The sequence below is a fragment of the Hipposideros armiger genome, unplaced genomic scaffold (assembly GCF_001890085.2).
Source record: "Hipposideros armiger isolate ML-2016 unplaced genomic scaffold, ASM189008v1 scaffold_59, whole genome shotgun sequence".
NCBI classification, from domain to species: Eukaryota; Metazoa; Chordata; class Mammalia; order Chiroptera; family Hipposideridae; genus Hipposideros; species Hipposideros armiger.
In genome coordinates, this window is record NW_017731409.1 from 888,348 (window position 1) to 907,837 (window position 19,490).

The 19,490-nt window shown below is 48.6% G+C and overlaps 1 protein-coding gene across 3 annotated transcripts in view; it reads right to left on the reverse strand.

The window, feature by feature from the left end:
* Positions 1-19,490, reverse strand: part of GALNT16 (polypeptide N-acetylgalactosaminyltransferase 16) — a 92,051-nt gene that overhangs the window by 11,781 nt on the left and 60,780 nt on the right. For all 3 annotated transcript variants that reach the window (XM_019641391.1, XM_019641390.1, XM_019641388.1), the window contains 9 exons: positions 18,677-18,798; positions 16,292-16,379; positions 14,689-14,773; positions 14,291-14,394; positions 9,407-9,533; positions 8,389-8,481; positions 6,844-6,927; positions 2,024-2,165; positions 1,205-1,330 (listed from right to left, as the gene is read on the reverse strand). In XM_019641391.1, coding sequence (XP_019496936.1) covers positions 1,205-1,330; positions 2,024-2,165; positions 6,844-6,927; positions 8,389-8,481; positions 9,407-9,533; positions 14,291-14,394; positions 14,689-14,773; positions 16,292-16,379; positions 18,677-18,798 — 971 coding nt within the window. The remainder of the gene's footprint in view (positions 1-1,204; positions 1,331-2,023; positions 2,166-6,843; positions 6,928-8,388; positions 8,482-9,406; positions 9,534-14,290; positions 14,395-14,688; positions 14,774-16,291; positions 16,380-18,676; positions 18,799-19,490) is intronic.

Consider the following 19,490-nt stretch of genomic DNA (forward strand, 5'->3'; position numbering starts at 1 on the left):
CCCACCCCCCACCCCCAGCCAATCAGAAAGTGCTTCAGAAGTGTCCAGTGGGCCCAGCAAGTAGGCCTTTGCACAGAAATCTCTCAGCTGTGTGTGTGTGTGTGCACGCATATACACACACACTGCAGGGTGGGGATGGGGCTGCTTTTCCAGAATGGAATCGCAAACCAGCAGTCATCCCTAAAGAGCTGACCCAGGCAAACAGAACAGGGTGGAAGGAGAACGCTGCAGGCCAAATCAGAGAGCCAGGCAGCCCCCTCACCCTTTGTGCTGCCCTGTAGTCTGGCCAGCGTCAGGCACAGGGAAGGCTGCTGAGGAGGGGAGGGCAGAGGGAGAGGTGGAGCAGACCTCTGGCCTTTGTTTCCCATCCCTGGGCAGAGGGGCAGCCCTTCCAGACAGGAAATGAGTGGCATAGGAGGGAGGCAGGCTGACTCTGTCACTGGCTGCTGTGTACCCTAAGCAAGTGACTTCATCTTTCTGAGCATTAGTTTCTTCCTCGACAGGTGGGCCTGACCTGTTTCCCAGGATTAATGGAGATGAGGTGGATGAGAGTGTTTGACAAATGGAAAAGGCAGTGAGGCTCACGTGAGGCTGGCATGGCAGCTTGGAACTCGCTGTGTCTAGATCTAAGTTTCCCCAGTCAGCAAGTAGTCAAAAAATATTTTACTGAGCATCTACTATGTGCTGGGTTAAGACTGTGGGCTTAGGGGTCACACTGACCTGGGTTTGAATCCCAGCTCTATCCCTTCCTAGTTGTGTGATCTGACATGCACTTCTTCAATTCAGCAAGCCTCAGTATTCTCACCCATAAAATGGGGATAGTACTAAGGCCCACACCGCTGGATTGCTGGGAGGTTTAAATGAGATGATCTATGTAAATCTCCTAACATAGGCTCTGTTCTTGGTAAAAGCTAATACCTTTTGGCTGTGGTGGTTGTCAGGGGCCAGGGACAGTGTTGACAGACAAATGGTCCCTGCCCTGATGCAACTCACAGGCTGACAGAAAGGACATTTAACTAATATTTACCTGAAGGAGAACTTCCTCATAATGACCTAGATATTTACTTAGGCGCGCACTGGTCCTCACTCTGGAGGGTTTATTTGAGTCTATGTTTCAACCTGGGGCTCCCTGAGTAAGGGCTGCCACCCCACTGCATGTCCCCTGGGGCTGCTGGCCATTTGGGCCAAGGGCAAGGAGGCTTACCTGCCTGCCTTCTCTTGGGTTACACGCCTGCAGTATGACTGGGAACCCGGGGGAGGTGGAGGAGGAGGTGGTGGCAGTCAGGCACTTCCCCTGCTGCTGGATGAGATGGTCACTGAACAGCCATGCCTGCGAGACAGGAGCCAGAACACCAAGTCAGAAAGTACAATGATGGATGGATAGATGGGTGGATAGGTGATAAAGCAAATATACTGTATATTTTGATAGAACTTTCTATAAATAATAGGGTTGGGTGTATGGGTATTCATTGTAAAACTCTTTCAACTTTTCTACATGTTTGAAAATTTTCATAATAAAATATTGGGGTGTGGGGAGCTTAGCTAGAGCTGGCCAGAGAGCAATGGAGGATGTACCAAAGGATGCTGGGGATGGGGGGAAAAGATAGGACATGGGATCAGGGCAGCCAGGGAGCTTTTTCACGGTGGGGCTCTCCATGACCTGCTCTAGTTTTGACGTGGGTACAGCGACACTCATATTTTGCACACATGTGCACACAGAGGAGTCCTGTATGCCCTGCTGCCCGACAGACAAGCTGACCACAGCTGCATCCCAGGAGAGAACTGCGAGTTGTTTGGGCAGCATTTCTCCCTCTGCAAGGAGAGGGTGGGTGGTGCACAGAGGGCAACTGTGTGACAGGCTAGAAAGGGGATGGGACTGTGGCAGGAGCAGACCCAAGAAGCAGAGTGGGGGGGGATGGCTGGCAGGGTCCCTGGGAAAGTGGGTTTGTGAAGGGTGTAGGCAGAAAGAGGATGAGGACGAGCAGAGGAAAGCTTACCCCACTCTGGGTCCTAAGCAGCTTACCTGGGGCGCTGGGGGGTTCTTGGCAGACCCTCTGCAGATGCCCACTCCCAGCAGGAAGTTACCAGCAGTGTCCTGGCCCTGGGATTCTAAGCAGTTAACCCCCTGCTTAATGATGCCAGGGAGCACTTCCTTTACCGGGACCCTGAGAGAAAAGGCAGCGGTCAGGCTTGTCCTCCGCCCTCCGCAGGCTTACCCACGCTTACCCAGAGGGCAGTCGCAGTCCACTCCGGGGGCACCAAGGTCTCTGTGGGGGGCAGGCCTAGCTAGGGGTGATGCAAGGGGGCAGGGATTCCTCTGGGAAGACGGCCTCGGTCCCACTCAGTTTTGAGCAGCTCCAGGAGTCCCAGGGACTGCCCTGGAGGCCAGGCCTGAGAGGACCCTGGGGGCAGAGCTCAGACCAGAAACCCAGGACTCCCCAGTCCAGACAGAGGAAAGCCTAGGTAGGGGCTAGAGCGTGAGTGTGGCTCAATAAGCAATCTCAGAACGACAGGGACGAGGTCCTATGAAGAGGCAAATGTAGAACACACAAATATGAAAATGTGTTCAATTTTACTAACAAAGAAATACGTATTAGAGAGTTACCACTGTTTGTTTACCAATATGTGTGTGTGTGTGTGTGTGTGTGTGTGTGTATATATATATATATAATTTATAATGTGTGTATGTATATGTATATATATGTACATATAAATCAGTTCCCAGTTTTGGCACTAGCTGCGGGATTGGAGCTTCTCATACTCTACCAGTGAGAGCATAGATAGGCCCAACTTTTCTCTAAGGCAATGTGTCATTATGTATCAAAGGCCTTAAAAATGTGTCCACCTTTGACCTAACCATCCCACATCCGAGAACTTACTGTCCTATGGCAACACATAATTGTAGATGTGAGTAGAGACTTCATTTAAAAGGTATTCATCTCAGAGTGACTGATTATACTGAAAACATTGGAAATTCCTACGGATCCAACAACAGGAGATGGACTAAGTAAATTCCAATTGTCTGCAGGATGGGAAACCTTTAGCCATGAAAAAGGACTCTGTGCAAGAATAGCTGGTAATGTGGGGAAGTGTTCCCAACATACTGTTAAGTAAAACAGGCATGTTTCAAAACACTATTATTAAAACACATTATATGCACAGGAAAATATGCTTAAACACACACACACACACACCACACACGACATAAGACACTCTCTTACCCTGTAGGTAATAAACCCAAGGAGGCTGCCAGCTCCAGCCAACGCAGGCATGTATAACTGGGTTTAGAAGCTTACACAAGCTCTTGGAGGGAACCAGGAAGGCTTAGACTCTGACCATGTGACTCATCTTATCTGCCTCCTGTTACCTCTGTCGGGAAAACTTGGGCTGCGGGGTAGAGTGGCAGGAGGGCGTCAGAACATTTCTGGCATTCTTTGATGTGGACATCCTGCAGGATCTCTGCCAAACCAGGTCTTCCTTCCTTAGGGCTGGTTTGAAGTCCCCGGAACCCCCAAACTAACCCGCTCTCACGAAGCCTCGGGGAGACACCTTCATCTTCTCTCCCACACTCCTGGCAGTACCATGCCCCTCCAGCTCCCCCTTGAGAGGTCAAGCCGTTCTAGAGCAGAGGTTGCAAACTGTTGGCCCCCATACTGAATCTGGCCTAGTACACATTTTGTCTGACCAGCGTGGTGTGGTGGTTGGTGCTTTTCATTAGTTGGCACTATTTAAAAATTTCAAGGTTACACATAAAAAAATCTGATTCCACCTTCTCTTGAAAAAACAGAAAGATCAGGCCACACTGAGCTTGCATTCCAGCATGGCACTAACATTGTGAGTAGCAGCTACTCCTCTGGGTGGGGCTTTTGCATACCAGTTTGCCGCAGTCCCCTCAGCTCCCTACTGCTCATCCTCACCCATTTGAGTCATTTACATTACATGTCTGATCACTGTAGGATCTGAGTTTGCAATCCCTGCCAGGTCCAAGGGTGATGGAAGGCAATAGCTTCACCCACTGTGCTTCAACCAGAGGCAATGAGTTATGGTGCCCCCTCTCTACAGAGACAAGATGCCTACTTAGGCCTCTCCGAGAAGTGTGCTCTGGGGAATGCAGTCCAAGGGTTCCAGGCCCTTCTATCCGCTTCCTCTCCCTACCTCCTGTTGCTTAGGGAGCTGTGACATGTGATCAGCTTTCAGAGGTGAGGTGGGCACTGTCCAAGTGTGGAACCAGAGGCCTACCCACTGATGCTCACGGAGGAACCCTGGGGCTTGGGCAGCTATCCCCAGAACAGGGGCAGCTCCTGAGGTGTCTGTGTGGTAGCAGCCCTGGCGCAGTTGGGACGGGGCCATCACCACTGTTCTTTAGCTCCCTGGCAGAGCCGGGCTAAGCTGGCCCATCTGTTAACAGTCCTTTTCAGTCTGTATCTGCTTCCCTCCCTATTGAGTCCTCCAAGCTGGGCTGCCATTACCCCTATTATAATGCAATAGGTGCCCCTTCCTCAGGACGCTTGACTTCCACCTGTTAGAAAATTGTCATAATATGCTGGCTTTGTTAGAAGAAAACTTTCCTTGCCATCTGCCAGGAATTGTTGTAAGGTATGATACCTATTGTGTGATTAGCACCCTCCAAATGTATTATGCTTGTACAATGCACAGTCTGCCCAAAACTGTTCCTGACCATCCTAATAAAAGCAATACATTAGAAGTTGCTGAGACCAGCTGCAGAACTGATCTGGATAAGGGGCACGGCTGTGAGGATTGCGAGCAGGCCTAGGAAAGCGAAAGGCTCTTCCTTTAGCCTCCTCAGTCTCCCCACTGACCACCTGGAAGTGTGGGCCAATTATTAGGATCCCCCGTTTGGAAAAGAGCTGGTATCATTTGGGCCAATGGTCTCCTTTCTATCCAACAACCTGGTCCACTCCTGGGAGCTGAGGCAGAATATGAACAAGTGGTCAGGGGATGAATAACCTGGATGTGAAGCGGGTGTGCGGTTTCTATCAAAAAATCACTTCTTTTTTTTTTAACTTTCACACAATGACAGATCAAACAGAAGGTGACTCAGGCTCCTGGTTTAACATAGCTGGTTTTATCCAGTCTCTTGCCTTGGGATCGATTGATCCAGTTTTCTGATAGTTATAAAATACTTCTTTCTCTTGGTCTTCGGGGGATGGTGTGGTCCCTTCTGCAAGGGGACTGGGATACCGAAAGAAAGGACACGTTCTCGGTACCCCCAACATCTCCTCTGGGTTTCCCAGCTCCTGCCTGAGGCCTGAGGTCTATGGCTCCATCCAAATGTTGTGGGAACTATGACAGAATGTAAAGAAATGACTTTTTCCCTCAGAAATGATATGTCTGAATGAAACTGTCCCCTTAAAAGTGGTCACTTGAGGAAGTTGTTCATTTGTTAAACTTCTATAAAGTAATGTTCTTCCCTTCACAGCTATTGTCCGGGGAGCTTGGGGTTATCCAGGCCGCTAGCTTTCTTCCGAAGATGCTGCCTTTGCTCAAATTGTTTTGTAACTCCTTAGAAATTGCTCCCAGCATCAGTTTATTCTTGTCACTTGTCTCAGTCTTGTCACATTGTATTCGGGACCCAGGATTATATTATCTGGGTTAATCATCTAGTTTATTCATTGGTCTTGGTTACAATATAACTATGGTTGTTTTCCAAGAATCCAATCTGCCCTCGAATGACAAAGATTTGCCTCCTTCAAGGATATGTAGGCTCTGAGGAGTGTGGAATGTTCTGGAAAGCCATGGCAGCATCCTCAGGACAAAGTTGGCAGCAGTGAGATACTCTGTTTCCCAACGTGACAGCTATAGAAGGGACAGTGCTAATTTTGAAGGTATTAGTGAGGCTTATTGCCTATGTAATCTATTCAGTCAAAAATATTTATTGAGTGCCCATTTTGTGACAGGCACTGTTCTAGAGGCTGTGAACAAAACAGATAAAACACCTCTACCCTCCTGGAGCTTGCTGTCAATTGCAGGGAGATGACCACAGAATTAGCCGGACAAATGTATGGTAGATGACGATAAGGGCAACAGAGGAATGCTGGGAACAGGGTGGTCTGCAAATTTAGAGTGTTCAGGGGCGGTCTCCCCGGGAAGGGAACACATGAGCAAGACCTCAAGGAGGTGAGGAAATGAGCCATGTGGATGTAGCCAAGACACTGAAAAGGATTTTCAGATAAGAAAAAAGTCCTCTCCGCCCCACTGTGGACATTATAGCTGGTCACCCGCAGTCCTATTTCACATACACACATTCACCTGCATCGCAGCTCTAGTGCACAGGCCATTTGCAGGTTGCTTCCTCATTTGCTAGAGCAAACATTTCCCCACGCTTTTCCGCAGTCTTTATGATTATAATATTAATGGGTGCATAATATTTGTTTAGATCGCTGAAAGTGATTCACGAAACCCAACCCCTACTGTTGGTGGTTTCTCGATTTTTTTTTCCAGCTGCAGAGAAGCCTACAGTGAATATCTACTTGTTAACAGGTTTTTTGTTGTTGTTGTTGCTTCATTTCCTTAGAAGGCAGAGAACAGAGTCAAGGGGGATGATGATTTCTGTGGCCTTTGCTACCTAATGCAGTGTTATTTTCCTAAGGGGACAATGTCTATTTCTAGCTCAAAAGACCCAGTCTGTTAAAAATTTGGTTCCTACCACAGGCCATTTTTAACTCCTGGTAACGTCCTCCTGGTTCCCTGGGAGTCTTTCACACGAAGATAAACAGCAATAGCTAGAAAGAGCCAGACTGCCTAAGATGGGGAGATCTCGGGGTGGGAGGGTTGGGAGGACCCCCCACCCAGGCCAGACACAACTCTGAGGGCTGCACTCACGTCAGCTCTGGGTAGACGTTATCCAGGTACCAGCGGAAGGACTTGCAGTTCATCTTCTTCCTCTGCTCGATCCTTGTGGCCACACTGAAAGAGGAGGCCAAGCTCAGGCTTTGGCCAGCAGGCGAGGGAGGAAGCCCCAGGGAGGATGGCAGGGGCCCCTTCCCAGGCTCCAGGAGGCCGGTCCCCTCTTTCCACCTAGCCCAGGAGGGCCAGAGCCAGGAGACTGGGTCCGAGCCTGCCTCCAGCCTTGGCCACCTGCCTGCAGTCATTCTCTAACCGGCAACTGGCCATTCCTCCTTTCTCTCCTTTTCCTGCTTTGCCTTTCAGGATCAGCCCAGCCGGCAGAGGACCACGCTTTATTCTCCTTCTCATTCCTTGGGAACTCAGTTAGCATGCCACTACCTGGTCCTTATTTCCACAGGGAGCAGACCCTTAATGAACTAGAAGTTTTCCTTTCCTTCATTGCAGTTTAGCAGAAAGGGTCTAACAACAAGAAGAACAGGCTTTAAAGGTCTTTCAGGAATTCTGGCAAATCGGATCCATCCGATGTATCGGTGGACACCGCAGTTTGACCGCCTCACCTCCCTCAGCCACACTGACCATAATGGCCGCTGACAGAGGCCCCTCATTGCCTCCCTGAGCCTCAGTTTCTTCTCCAGGAAACTGAAGACATGATCACCTACCTCAGGAGGTTTCTGTGAGAGTCAGATACATTAAGGAACATAAGCGCCTTATTACAGAGTAGGTCCTCAGTAATGTTAAGTCCCCACTAAAAGAAATAAGGACATCTTTTTTGTTTTAAGGGATAGATATGAGTAAATAGAGGAGGAAAGATTCACTGATGATCATCATAATGTTTTCAAACTTTTCTGACCACAATCTTAAGTAAGAAATAAACACATCTTACATTGTGATAGAGTATACCCATGTACATATATAGGTAGACGCACATAAACGTATAACTGAAATAAGAGTTTCACAAAACTGTGAAAAATACTGCCCTTCACTGCAACTAACTTAGTTTCTATTCTGTTCTGTACTAACCTATAGTCTTCTAGTTCTCTATCACTTTTTAAAATGCTCATCACAATCCACAAAGTTGATTTCATTACCAATCTGCATTTTGAAAATGCCTAACTAGACTGTAGTCATAGCAGTCCGGGACAGCAAAATAGGCTAACAGATCACAGTCAGATTTTGAACAACAGGGGGTGGAAGCAAAACCCCAAGTGTTTTCTGCAGGCAGCTCATCCCTAAGTACTCCCACGGATGTCCCTTTTCCTGCAGGCAGCTTGCGAACAGAAACTCTTTTTCACAGACAAGCCTCTCTGGCTATTTCTCCCCATGGGGCTGCACGCCCCTCAAGGACCAGGGCCTTGCCTCCTCACTGCACACTCAGGGGGGCTCCAAAGAGCCCAGTGGGTGGGGCTCAGCTACTAAGGAGACAGCGAGCACTTCCCTGAGTACACAACATTTTCTGTTCTGCTAAGGTTGTGCTAACGTGTGTGGAGGAGGGAGGCAAACAGGGCTGGTGGAAGGGCCCACCTGCCAAAGGCCTTCCCGATGGCCGAGGGCCGGGCCTCATAGTAATATTGCTTGTATTCGTCCATCCACACCTCTGCAGTGCGCTTGGTATTCCTAAAAGGGGAGGAAGGAACAAAAGAAGGTCACCAGGGGGCGTGACAGGGGTAGGGTTAGGATCAAGATCAGCTCTGTTCAAAAATGAGAACATGGGGCGATGAAAATTTCAGGAGTGTATACAGAACAAGGCTGATTAGGGTGGTATAAATGTGTACAATCTTTGTGGAGGACAATCTGTCCGTATCTATCAGCTTTGTCAGTATGTATATATACTCCTTGACGCTACACTTCCAGGAATCTGTTCTACCACTAGACCTGCATGTGGGCAGTAAGGACATGTACAAGAATGTGTGTTTAGTGAAACATTGGCAATAACCTACATGTCCATCAATAGAGGATAATGAACTACTTCCAAGTGATGGAGTAACAGGCAACCTTGAAAAACACTGCCATGGTTAATATGTACCAACATGGAAGGATGTCTAAGATTTATTTAGTGTTGAGTGGCAGAAAGGCATGCTGCAGAAAAAACTTATGGCATGACCCCATTTATATAAAAACACAAACCCATGGTGTGTGCATCTCTCTATATACATAAACCGTATATATGAAAATGTATTAAAGGCCTGTAGCTGGGGACATGAATGGGCAGACACTGACCAAGTCATGGTCAGGATATGACATCTATGACCAGTACTTGGGGACCAGTGAGTGGAGGGAAGCTCCCAGTGGGTCATTTGGCCAGTTTTCCAAGACCCTCAAGGACCAAGACAGTCAAGGCAAGGCAGACCTGGTGTAACACTCCCAACTTCACCCCTGAAAGTACCTGGAATCCAGAATGGGAGACCTGAGAGGGGGGAAATGGGGAAACAGGCCCAGAGTGGTGGGTGGCTGCCCAAAGTCACATGAATACGTGACAGAGCTGGGTCCAGAACCCTAGTGTGCTGGCGCCTAGTCTGGTGCTCTTGGTGCTGTGACCTACCTGATGTAGGTGAGAGCATTGCCCTCAGGGAAGTTGTAGGGGTGCCGTTTCCGGAAGACGTGGCCCACCCGGCTGCAGGGCACGATCTCCAAGCTCCCGCCGCACATCCACACCCTGAAGGAGAGTTCTGCAGGAGATGACAGCATCAGAAGGGGGAAAGAACCCCTCGGCAAGTCCCACTGAATGAAGGTGGGAATCGGCTGGCCTCCCTTCCCTTTGGTGCCTCATTGGAGGCACATGCTGGGGGTGGAGCTCCTGGGCCTGTCGCATGGGTGCGCCTGCTCCTTGCGTGTGCTCCTGACTGCTTACCCCAGGCCTGTGCGCACACACGCCACACACATGCCCCACATCTGAGCCCTGGGAGAGCAGCGGGAAAGCTTTGAAGGAGCCCCAAGACCATGAGTAGAATGAAAACTGAATCAGATGGCAGCATCGTTTCTAGCCGCTGTCCAGAAAGCCTGTGCAGACACGAGCTAAGGAAGAACACATCTGCTCATTGGCCAGTTCTGAGCACCTGCGAGGTTGGAAAACCAGGCACCAACGAGGCCAGGGCCTGCTCCAGCTGGCATCTTCCTGGCTGGCTCCTGGCCTCCCTCTTGGCCCAGCGGTCTGCAAAGACAGGCTGCCGCTGGCCCCTTGAGACATGCTTCCTTTTGATGGTGGTGGTGGAGCTGAGCAAGCTTTTGCAGATGACTGTGGTCCCCAGTAGTATTGGGAGATGAAAAAAGTGACCATTTTGCTTTCCAGAAAGGGACATCACATGCGACCCACTCTATTCTCCAATCAGCAATCGTCACTTCTGGCAAGACCCACCTTGGCAACTGGCTGTCTTCTGGTTTCCTACTTTCTTTCATATTAACCCTACAGGTAGATACCGTGTGACATTGAAACGCCTCCTTCCTGTCCCAGAAAAATCCATAACCCTTGGTTTTATTTGTGTTTAACTTTTAATAAGCAAGACCATTCTGTCATCAGTTCCCTTGGTTCCTTGATCCCTCTTGCCACTCCCCAGTTGGCAGTAAGGACACTTGTGGTTTCTGGCCAGGCCTGGGGGCTCTCACCTGGTGCAGCTGGTCAGGGCCTCCCAGTGACCAGCAAAGTGGGAGTGAAGGAGGCAGGACTAATGCTTACCTCTGGCCAGACTGTGTGCACCAGGTGACTTCTAGATATAGTCCATCTAGAATGTCCAGGACTGAACATTCAGCATATCTGGACCAACTGGCAAGGTTGGCTGTGTTACTGGGCTTCCCTAGGTCCGACTGCAAACTTCGTCAGACCCTTCTTCCAGTCAGGGCTCTGCAGCTGGCTCAGCGACAGAGATTTAGAACTAGTGACAGACCTGGGGACAGGAGGTCTTCATTCTGGTTCTGTTTCTGCCAGACTAACTTCATTATGCTAGTTGTCACTTCATCCCATTCAGCCCATATTGTCCACAACTATTATTACTGTCATTAGTATTAATAACGGCAATAACAATAGCAGTCGTCATCATCCATTTACTGAGCACTTACTATGTGCCATGCTCTTTATATCTGATATCTCATTCTCAGAGCAACCATGTGAAGTTGGTATTATTATCCCCATATTTTTTATAAGGACTGTAGAGCTGAAAGATTTTAGATAACCTCGTCAAGGTCATCCAAACAACTCAGTTGAAGAATTGCAGCCTAGGCTTCACACTTTGTCCAGCAAGCTGCACTGATCAAACCAGATTCTTTAGTTAATTCAGCAAAATGTTAGTGAGCACCTTTTGACTTTACGTCACACACTGTTCTATTGGGTTGTCGGAAAAGTCATGACGCATTTTTGCAACGGAAAACATAGAAAAAAATACGTCATGACTTTTCCGACAACCCAATAGAATCCCTTCCATGCTAGTGGGGCGAGACAAGAACTCAGTACAATAAGAAACAAAAATACAGGTAGATAAGAAAATGGGTAGAATACATAGTCTAGCAGATAGTAATAAATACAATGGAGAAAAATGGAGCTGATAGGGGCCAGAGGAGGGCAAGCAGAGTTGGGATGCAGGGCTATAATTTTAATTAGGCTGATCGGGGAAGTTCTCACTGAAAGGGGAAATTTGAGCTAAGACCTGAGGAAGGTGAGGAATCAAGTCATGTGGCTCTCCAGGGAAGAGCATTCCAGCAGAGGGATCAGCAAGGGCCAAGACCGAGAGGTAAGAGTGCGGCTGGCAAGTTCAAGGCTCAGCAAGGAGGCCAGGCGGCCTGAGCAGAGCGAGGCAGGGCCCAGCTGGTGGTGTGTCTTATAGGGGAAGGGCAGATGACTTTAGCCCTTTGGGTTTTGCTCTGAGGAATGCAGGAGCTCTGGCAGGGTCTTGAGCAGCAGAGTAACATGATCTGACTACATTTTGAAAGGGTCCTTCATGTGACTCCCAAGGTTTTCACATTCGCCACCCCACTCAAGGTAGCCACTGGCTCCTTGAGTTTGGCTTTCTAGGGCGACACAGAAATAAGTCTCAGTTTGGGCATCTCCCTTTCTTCAACAAAGAAACAAAATCAGGGCCGGCTGAGTGGCGCATTGGTTAAGAGCTGGCTTGGGATGCCAGAGGGCCCCGGTTCGGATCCCACATGTGAGGGCCAGTGACACTGCCCTCTGCAGCTAAGATGCTGAACAACAGCTCAACCTGGAGCTGGGCTGACGTGAGTCGCCGGCGACGGCGTAGGCTGCAGCCCCTGTGGCAGTGGGTTGCCATCGGGCTACTGTGTGTAGCCAACAGCCAGCGTGAGCGGCCAGCAGCCGCAGTAAGCGGCCATCCAGAAGCCGGCGACTGATCTGCCTCACCCAGGAAGAGCGCAATGATGGTGCCAACTTGGGCCAGTGAAGCAGCGTCCTCCACAACTAGACTGAAGAACAAAAACAGACAGCAACTTGTCTGTTCCCCTTCCCCCCAATTCCCCAGCGCTGTTCCCATCCCCCAATTACCCAATAAAAATCTTAAAAAAAAAAAAAAAGAAAGAAACAAAATCAAAGGCCCAAACCCACCAGCATCAGCAGTCTCTCGGCTCACAACTATGGCTAGCCTAGAAATTTCTTTGAATTTCTTCAAGAAACAAAACCCTCTCTAGAACCACTCCATAGTTCACCTTTCAAGTTTCCCAACTACTGAGCCCTTGCCTCAGGCAGAGTTTGAAGTGAGCTATTTGATCATTCACTTGTTTCTCTGTCAGTCCCCAGCCTGAAAAAAAAAGAGAGAAGAAAAAGGGAAAAGGCCTCTGGGTGCAAGACAGACCATTAGTTTCCCAGACCGCTAAGCCTTTACAAGAAACCGTCTTTGCTAAAGCTCCCTTCAGGCTGCAGCTGAGGACACAAAGGCTATCACTTAGGCCTAAAACACCATCAAAAGAGGTCAGAATGGAAGGGTCACTGCACCCCAGTTCCCAAATTTACTCTTCTAGATGCCTTCCTGGAAACGGTTTCCAAGAGTAATTTACAAAGGGGAGAAAATCCCATGCCTCTTTCCACGCTGGCTGGTTTTGAGTTGGGATCAGGCCTATTTTAGGCCCTACTAGTCATCTGTGTCCTGCTCAGGGAGGGAGAAGAAAGACCTGCTCCTCACATCTCGGAAACGCAGGATTTGACTTTCATCACATTTCACAACACTTAAGTGGCTCTGGTCAAGGTGCTGCAAACACCTGCTAGATGTGGAGTTTCCTGACTGAAATCAGGATGGCAGTGTCCGCCTCAGTTTTTCCATCTGTCAAATGGGTGAGATACCACCAGCCCTTTTTACTTCGACAGAAACCTGATTAGGGTGAAAAAGGAAACAGTGGGAAAGGGCTCTGTGAAGGGCTGGGTCTACTGCAAGAGCCAGGAGAGGCCTCTGTATGTATAGGCCTTGAAGTGCCTGCCCCCGCCCCTGGAGACCTGCAGGACCCCTTCTCCACCCTGCTCCTTGTCTGGGAGGCTGCCTGTGTGGGCTGCACCACTGGGCTGCCTTCCTGCGGGGGACGGCTCAGCCGGCAGAGGTACCAGCAGGAGGTCAGAGGTGGGAGGGTGAGGTGGGTGTTTATCCCCCAGTACCTTCCACTAGGGCGCTGTGGGCTGGCTCCACGTGCCCCAACACCACAGCTCCTGGCAGGGGGCGTTCCCTCCACGTCTTTCAGACCTAGGGGTGGTGACACCTCCCAGCTGTCACCAGCCTCGCCCGGTACTACGCTATTCCTTGTGGTTCCCTCTGTCTTGCCCACACCATGTAAATAGGCCCTTTAATAAACCCCTTAAATGACTCGTGTCAGGTGTTCCATCTGTATCTGGCCTTTATCTCACCAGAAACTCTGGGAATTCATGGGCTCGTCCCTTTCCTTCCCTTACGGCTTCGGAAGTATTGATAATGGCCGCCAGCACTGTGCCGTGTATTTTAACTCATCATGCCACTTAGTAATCATAACAGCCTTTTGAGGAAACTGAGGTTTAGGGAGGCTTTAACTTGGCTTAGGGCCAAACAACTTGTAGGTGGTAGGGCCAGGATTTGCACCCAGGCCATCTGACCCCATCGCTTACATTTAACTAGTTACCCTCAACTGCATGCACCCCCAGCCTTTCTGGTAGGGAAGCAACCACATGTTTAAGCTGTGGTCCATGTCACAGGCTGTATGTTCTTCCACATACATGTCTAGCCATGTGGCCACAGGCTCGCCCTAACCACCTAACTCTCTTTGTTTACTAGCTGTGTGGCACAGGACAAATTACTTAATCTCTCTGTGCCATAGTTTCATCAGTAAAATGGAGATAATAGTACTTACTTACCTCAGAAGGTCATTGTGAGGATTACGTCCTTAGAACAGGGCCTTGCGCATAGAAAGTGCTCAGGGTTACTCATTATTATTGTTGTTGTTCTTGCTATTATATTTCCCAACTTACCAAAATTCTCTCCACCCCAGATGTCCATCTGGGCATCATACTTTCCCAAGTGGTTAAACCAGGACTTGTCAATCACGAAGATTCCTCCAGCTATGACAGGCGTCCTGGGAGCAAGGAGAGGACAGAGGCAACACGTGAGCATAAGAGGCCAGAAGCCCCTCTAGATGGCCCTAGGATTCCAGGCCACTTGCCCCAGAATCCCCAACTTGCAGAGTCACTGGGGTAGGATGTCTGGCCAGCATCCTGGCCTCTGTCTTCTATGTCCCTGGGGCCCAGAATATTAGCACTTACAGTGTGTACCCTCAGGAGCACCAGCAACTGAAATGGCCCCCCAGCAGCGTCCCAGTCCCCTGACCCACGGAAGGAAGGAGTTCCCCAGAGCTCACAGCAGCTCTGACCTTATGGGCTTGGTGGGGTCTGTCCGGATAATCTTCTGCTCAAGAGGGATCTGCTCCCACTTGAAATGCAGGCTCCAGTCGAATCCTATGGGACAGAGCAGGGTGAGGACGAGGCTTGGGGCAGAGCCCACTGGGTGCAGTTGCCCCCTCACTCTGCTGCCCCTCAGAGACTCCCTGGATCCAAGCCCAGCTCACAAAGGGCCCTGGGCAGTTCATGCAGTCATTCTTTCATTCAGAATGAGACAGGTCCCTGCCCTTGAGGAATTACACTATACTAGATAAGACAGAAACAACAAAGATAAATCAATGAATGGATATGTCAATTGAGAATAAAAGTGCTAAATAAGAAAATAAAGGAGCAGTGTCCAAGCTATTCTAGTAAGGACAGTAAGAAATGGTTCTCTGAGAGGTGAACTTTGAATAGAAAAATGAATGAAGGACTGATCCATGCAGGTATCTGGGGAAAGGAAATTCCAGGCAGGGGAGCAGCAAGTGCAAAGGCCCTGAGGTAACTTCCCAAAGGAGAAATGCCTAGCTCCCTCAAGAATCCCACTCAACTCCAAGATCTAATGAACGGTTATGTACATTTATTGGAAGTCCAATCCTCAAATACAAAATCCACTCTGTCCAGTAGCTCCCAGCAATAGATTCGCTAGAGCAGCCTGTCTAATAGAACTTTCTGCAATGATGGACATGTTCTATAACTGCTCTGTCCAATATGGTAGACACCAGTTACATGTGGTTACTGAGCACTTAAGTGTGGCTGGTGCAACTAAGGAATGGAATTTTAAATTTTATTTAACTTTAATTAATTTAAATTTAAATAGTCAAATGTGGTTATTGTCTACTGTATTAGACAGTACAGTTCTAAAGGTTAGACGAGAGCTGTCCAAAAGAGATATAATATGAACCAGAAATGCAAGCCACATATGTAATTTAAATTTTTCTACTAGCCATATCAAAAAGTAACAAGAACATATGAAATTAATTTGAATAATACATTTTTAACAAAATACATCCAAAATATCATTTCAACATGTAATCAATATAAAAAATTATTAATGAGATATTTTACATTCTTTCATACTAAATCTTTGAAACCTGATGTGCACTTTATACTTACAGCACATCTCAATTGAGACTAGTCACATGTCAAGAGTGCAATAGCCAAATATGGCCCATAGCTGCTGTGTCAGACCGTTTCCAGGCGTTCCATGTTAGGAATTCATGCAAGGTTGAGGCCTCCTTTCCCCCACCCCCAAGATAGCTATCATATCATATCCTTATGCCAGGCCCTGGCCTGGTCCCTGGGCTGGCAGCATTTGGAAAGGACGTATCAGTGTTTGAGGGGAGGGAAAGACTAGCTTGGCTCTGCCACTGATTGTGCCAGGAGCCTGCAACTGCTGCTTCTGGCCTTTGTCCGCAGCCTCAGGACTCCATGTGATCCCTTCTAATTTTCTGGAGGTAAGAGAGGTGTGTGTGTGGTGGGGGGGCGTGAGATGCTCAGGCACAGCTGAGAAGAAGAGCACCAAGCCAGGGCTGTTGCCTGCCCTCACCTGCCTCCTTTCTGGTCTAGAGCCCCTCCCTTGGGAGCAAGACCCACCTCCGCGAAGGTCAGCAGATGCAGCAAGGTAGGCGAAATTATCCAAACTGATGACATCGATGATGGGGCTCACCACGCGGGTGTGGTCCTAGGAGAGGACATGTGAGATGGTGTGAGGCCAGGGACTTTGTGGAAAAAGGCCCAGCTGCCTGCTCTGGAAGGAAGGTCTCTCCGAGGCATGGGGCACTCAGCATTTGCTGCAGGACAGGTCAGGGTCCCGGGAGATTTATCACCACATCTAAGCTCTTGGAAGGTCCCACCTGGGTCCCATGGACACAATCCTCTCCCAGCCTCTTCCTCTAACATCATGTTGAGCCCTGCTGGGATCTCACCTCCTCAGTGAAGCTTTCCCTGATTGCCTCGGGCTGAGGATTTCTTCCTCTTTTAAGCTGCTCTCACAGTTACAGTCTAGACAATTCCTGGGACAGTGAATTATATGCTGCCTGAGGTTGTTCTTCTGTTGCTGGTTTGAACTGTTGTTTTATTAGTTGTTGCCTACTGTTGTACATGTCTGGGTTGAGTCTTCCCATCGGGGCCACCAGCAGCTTGAGGACAGGCATCCTGCGGTCCTTAAGTAACCTGAGTGTTGCTCCTCTCATGTCACATTTGCTTCAAGGTCAGATTCACTATTCCCTTCATCACCTCCCAGACACAAATCCACCTCCAAAACTCTGCTGGGTAATGTCGATTTTACTGAAGTTTTTTGTTTGTTTGTTTGTTTTGGGGGGCAGGTGGTGGTGCTGGTGGATTATGTCACATACCACATGCGAAACTTACTTGCCCTCCACCAGCCCTCTCTTTTTCTCCCTCCGTGGAGGGACACGGGAGAGAGCCTCTTCTTTCCCTCCTTTCCACACACTCTGAGCTCACCCTCAAAATCCTTTTATCTGCAACTTGGACTCTAGCTCTGTCCCTCAGTTCACACCCCATCTCAGGACAACAAAAGACTGGGAGGTCGAGGATCAGGGGACACCATCCATGGTTTCTCTGTGGGGGCCTCACATTATCCTTTTCATAGACTTTTTTGATATTGAGATATAATTCACATTTTATAACAATTTTATTAGCTATAATTGATGCACCATAAAGTTTACCATTTTAAAGTGTACAGTTCCGTGGTTTTTAGTATAGTCACACGGTTGTGCAACCATCACAACTAATTCCAGAACATTTTCATCGCCCCAGCAGAAACCTTGTACCCATTAGCAGTAGCTTGCTATTACCCTTTCCCCTAGCCCCTGGCAACCACTAATTTACTTTCTATTTCTATGGATTTGTTTATTCTGGACATTTCATATAAATGGAATCATATAATATGTGGTCTTTAGTGACAGGTTTCTTTCACTTAGCATAAGGTTGTCAAAGTTTGTCCATGTTGTAGCATGTATCAGTACTTCATCCCTTTTTATGGCTGAATAATGTTACATTGTATAGATCTATCACATGTTGTTTACCCATTCATTGGTTGATAGACATTTGGGTTGTTTCCATGTTTTGGCTATTCTGGATAATACTGTTCTGAACACTTGTGTATAAGTTTTTATTTGGAGTATGTTTTCATTTCTCTTGGGTATATATCTAGCAGTGGAATTTCTGGGTCATATGGTAACTCTTTTAACTTTTGAGGAACTGCCAGACTGGTTTCCAAAGGGCTGCACCACTTGACGTTCCCACCAACAATGTATGAAGGCTCCTATTTATTCACATCCTCACCAGCACTTGTTACTGTCCATCCTTCCGATTATAGCCATCCTAGTAGGTGTCAAGTAGTATCTCGTGGATTTTCCCCCTGGCATTTCCTTAATGACTTAGTAATGTTGAACATCTTTTCATGTGTGTGTTGGCCATTTGTGTATTTTCCTTGAAGAAATGTCCATTCAAATCCTTTGCCCATTTTTAAATTGGGATATTTGTCTTTTTATAGTTGAGCTGTAATCACCTCATTCTTTCCTCCATCTGTCCAAATCCTCCCCATTCTAGAGAACAGCAGGCATGTGGTAGGGCCCCCGCCCCCCTCCCTTCTTGAGAATCCTCTTCTCCCTCCCCCTGGCTTCCTAGCCTAACCTAAAGCCCTCCCTGCCCCCCAGCACAGGACCCTGCTTCTCCCAGGAGGAAAACAATAGCATCCATTCATAGTAGGAGCTTCATAGCTCACCCAGGCTTTCATCCAATTTAATTCTCAAAACAACCAGGTGGGACGAGTATTAACTCATAATTATCCCCATTTTCAGATGAGAAATGAGGTGAAGTCACTCAGGAGCTAGCAGATCATTCTGACTCCTACTTTGCCTGCCCAACATCAAAGATGGTTCCTATGCCCTCATGCCAAGAATGTGATGGGCACATCCCTAAGGACAGAGCTCCCCCAGGGACAGACAGACTCACCTCCTTCACCCGCTGCAGCATGGGCTGCAGCCACTCGGTGTTCACTTCGCAGTGGCTGTCCAGAAAGGTGAGGACAGCCGCTGAGGCCACATCTGCCCCGCGAACTCGGGACCGGATCAGGCCTGCAGTGGGAGTGGACAGAGGTTGGTGCTGAGCCAGTTTGCCTCCAAGCCATCCCCCCAAAGTCTCAGAGCTCTCCATCCCTTCATGGGCTTAGGTTTCCTCTGAGTTATTATGATTGAATTCTACTTTGTATTTGCTTATTCCCTCTCTCCCTCTCTTTCTCTCATCCATCCATCAACCATCATTACTCCACGGTCATTCTCTGAGTGCCTTCCGTGTGCCAGACACCCTTCTGGGCTCTGGGGACACACTGGTGAACAGTCAGAGTTTAGTGAATGGAAATTGCAATAAATTATGGTTTGATACCAAAGGAGAACCAGAAACCAAAACTCTTCCCCCACCCCTTATTCTCTAGGAACCTCAGGGTGGCCCCCTGCATCCGTCACCATCATGTGTGTCGTGGAAAGAATCTTCTGCATTAGGACAGGGCAGAGTTGGTATGCCAGCTCCTTCCCTCACCTTAAGCATGTTATTTAACCTCTCTGAGCCTCAGTTTCCTTACCTAGAAGATTCAGAGAGAGAATAATCTCTGCCTGTTGGGGAGCGTGCCTGGCGCCCACAAGGCCTATATGTGCTGGATTCTGCTCTGCTCCCACCCCCACCCCCCACAGTCTTGCCCATGGCTCACTGACCATCAAAGAATGGCCTTACTTTTGCCGGCTCCCTGGTCAGGGCAGGGGAATGACCTGGT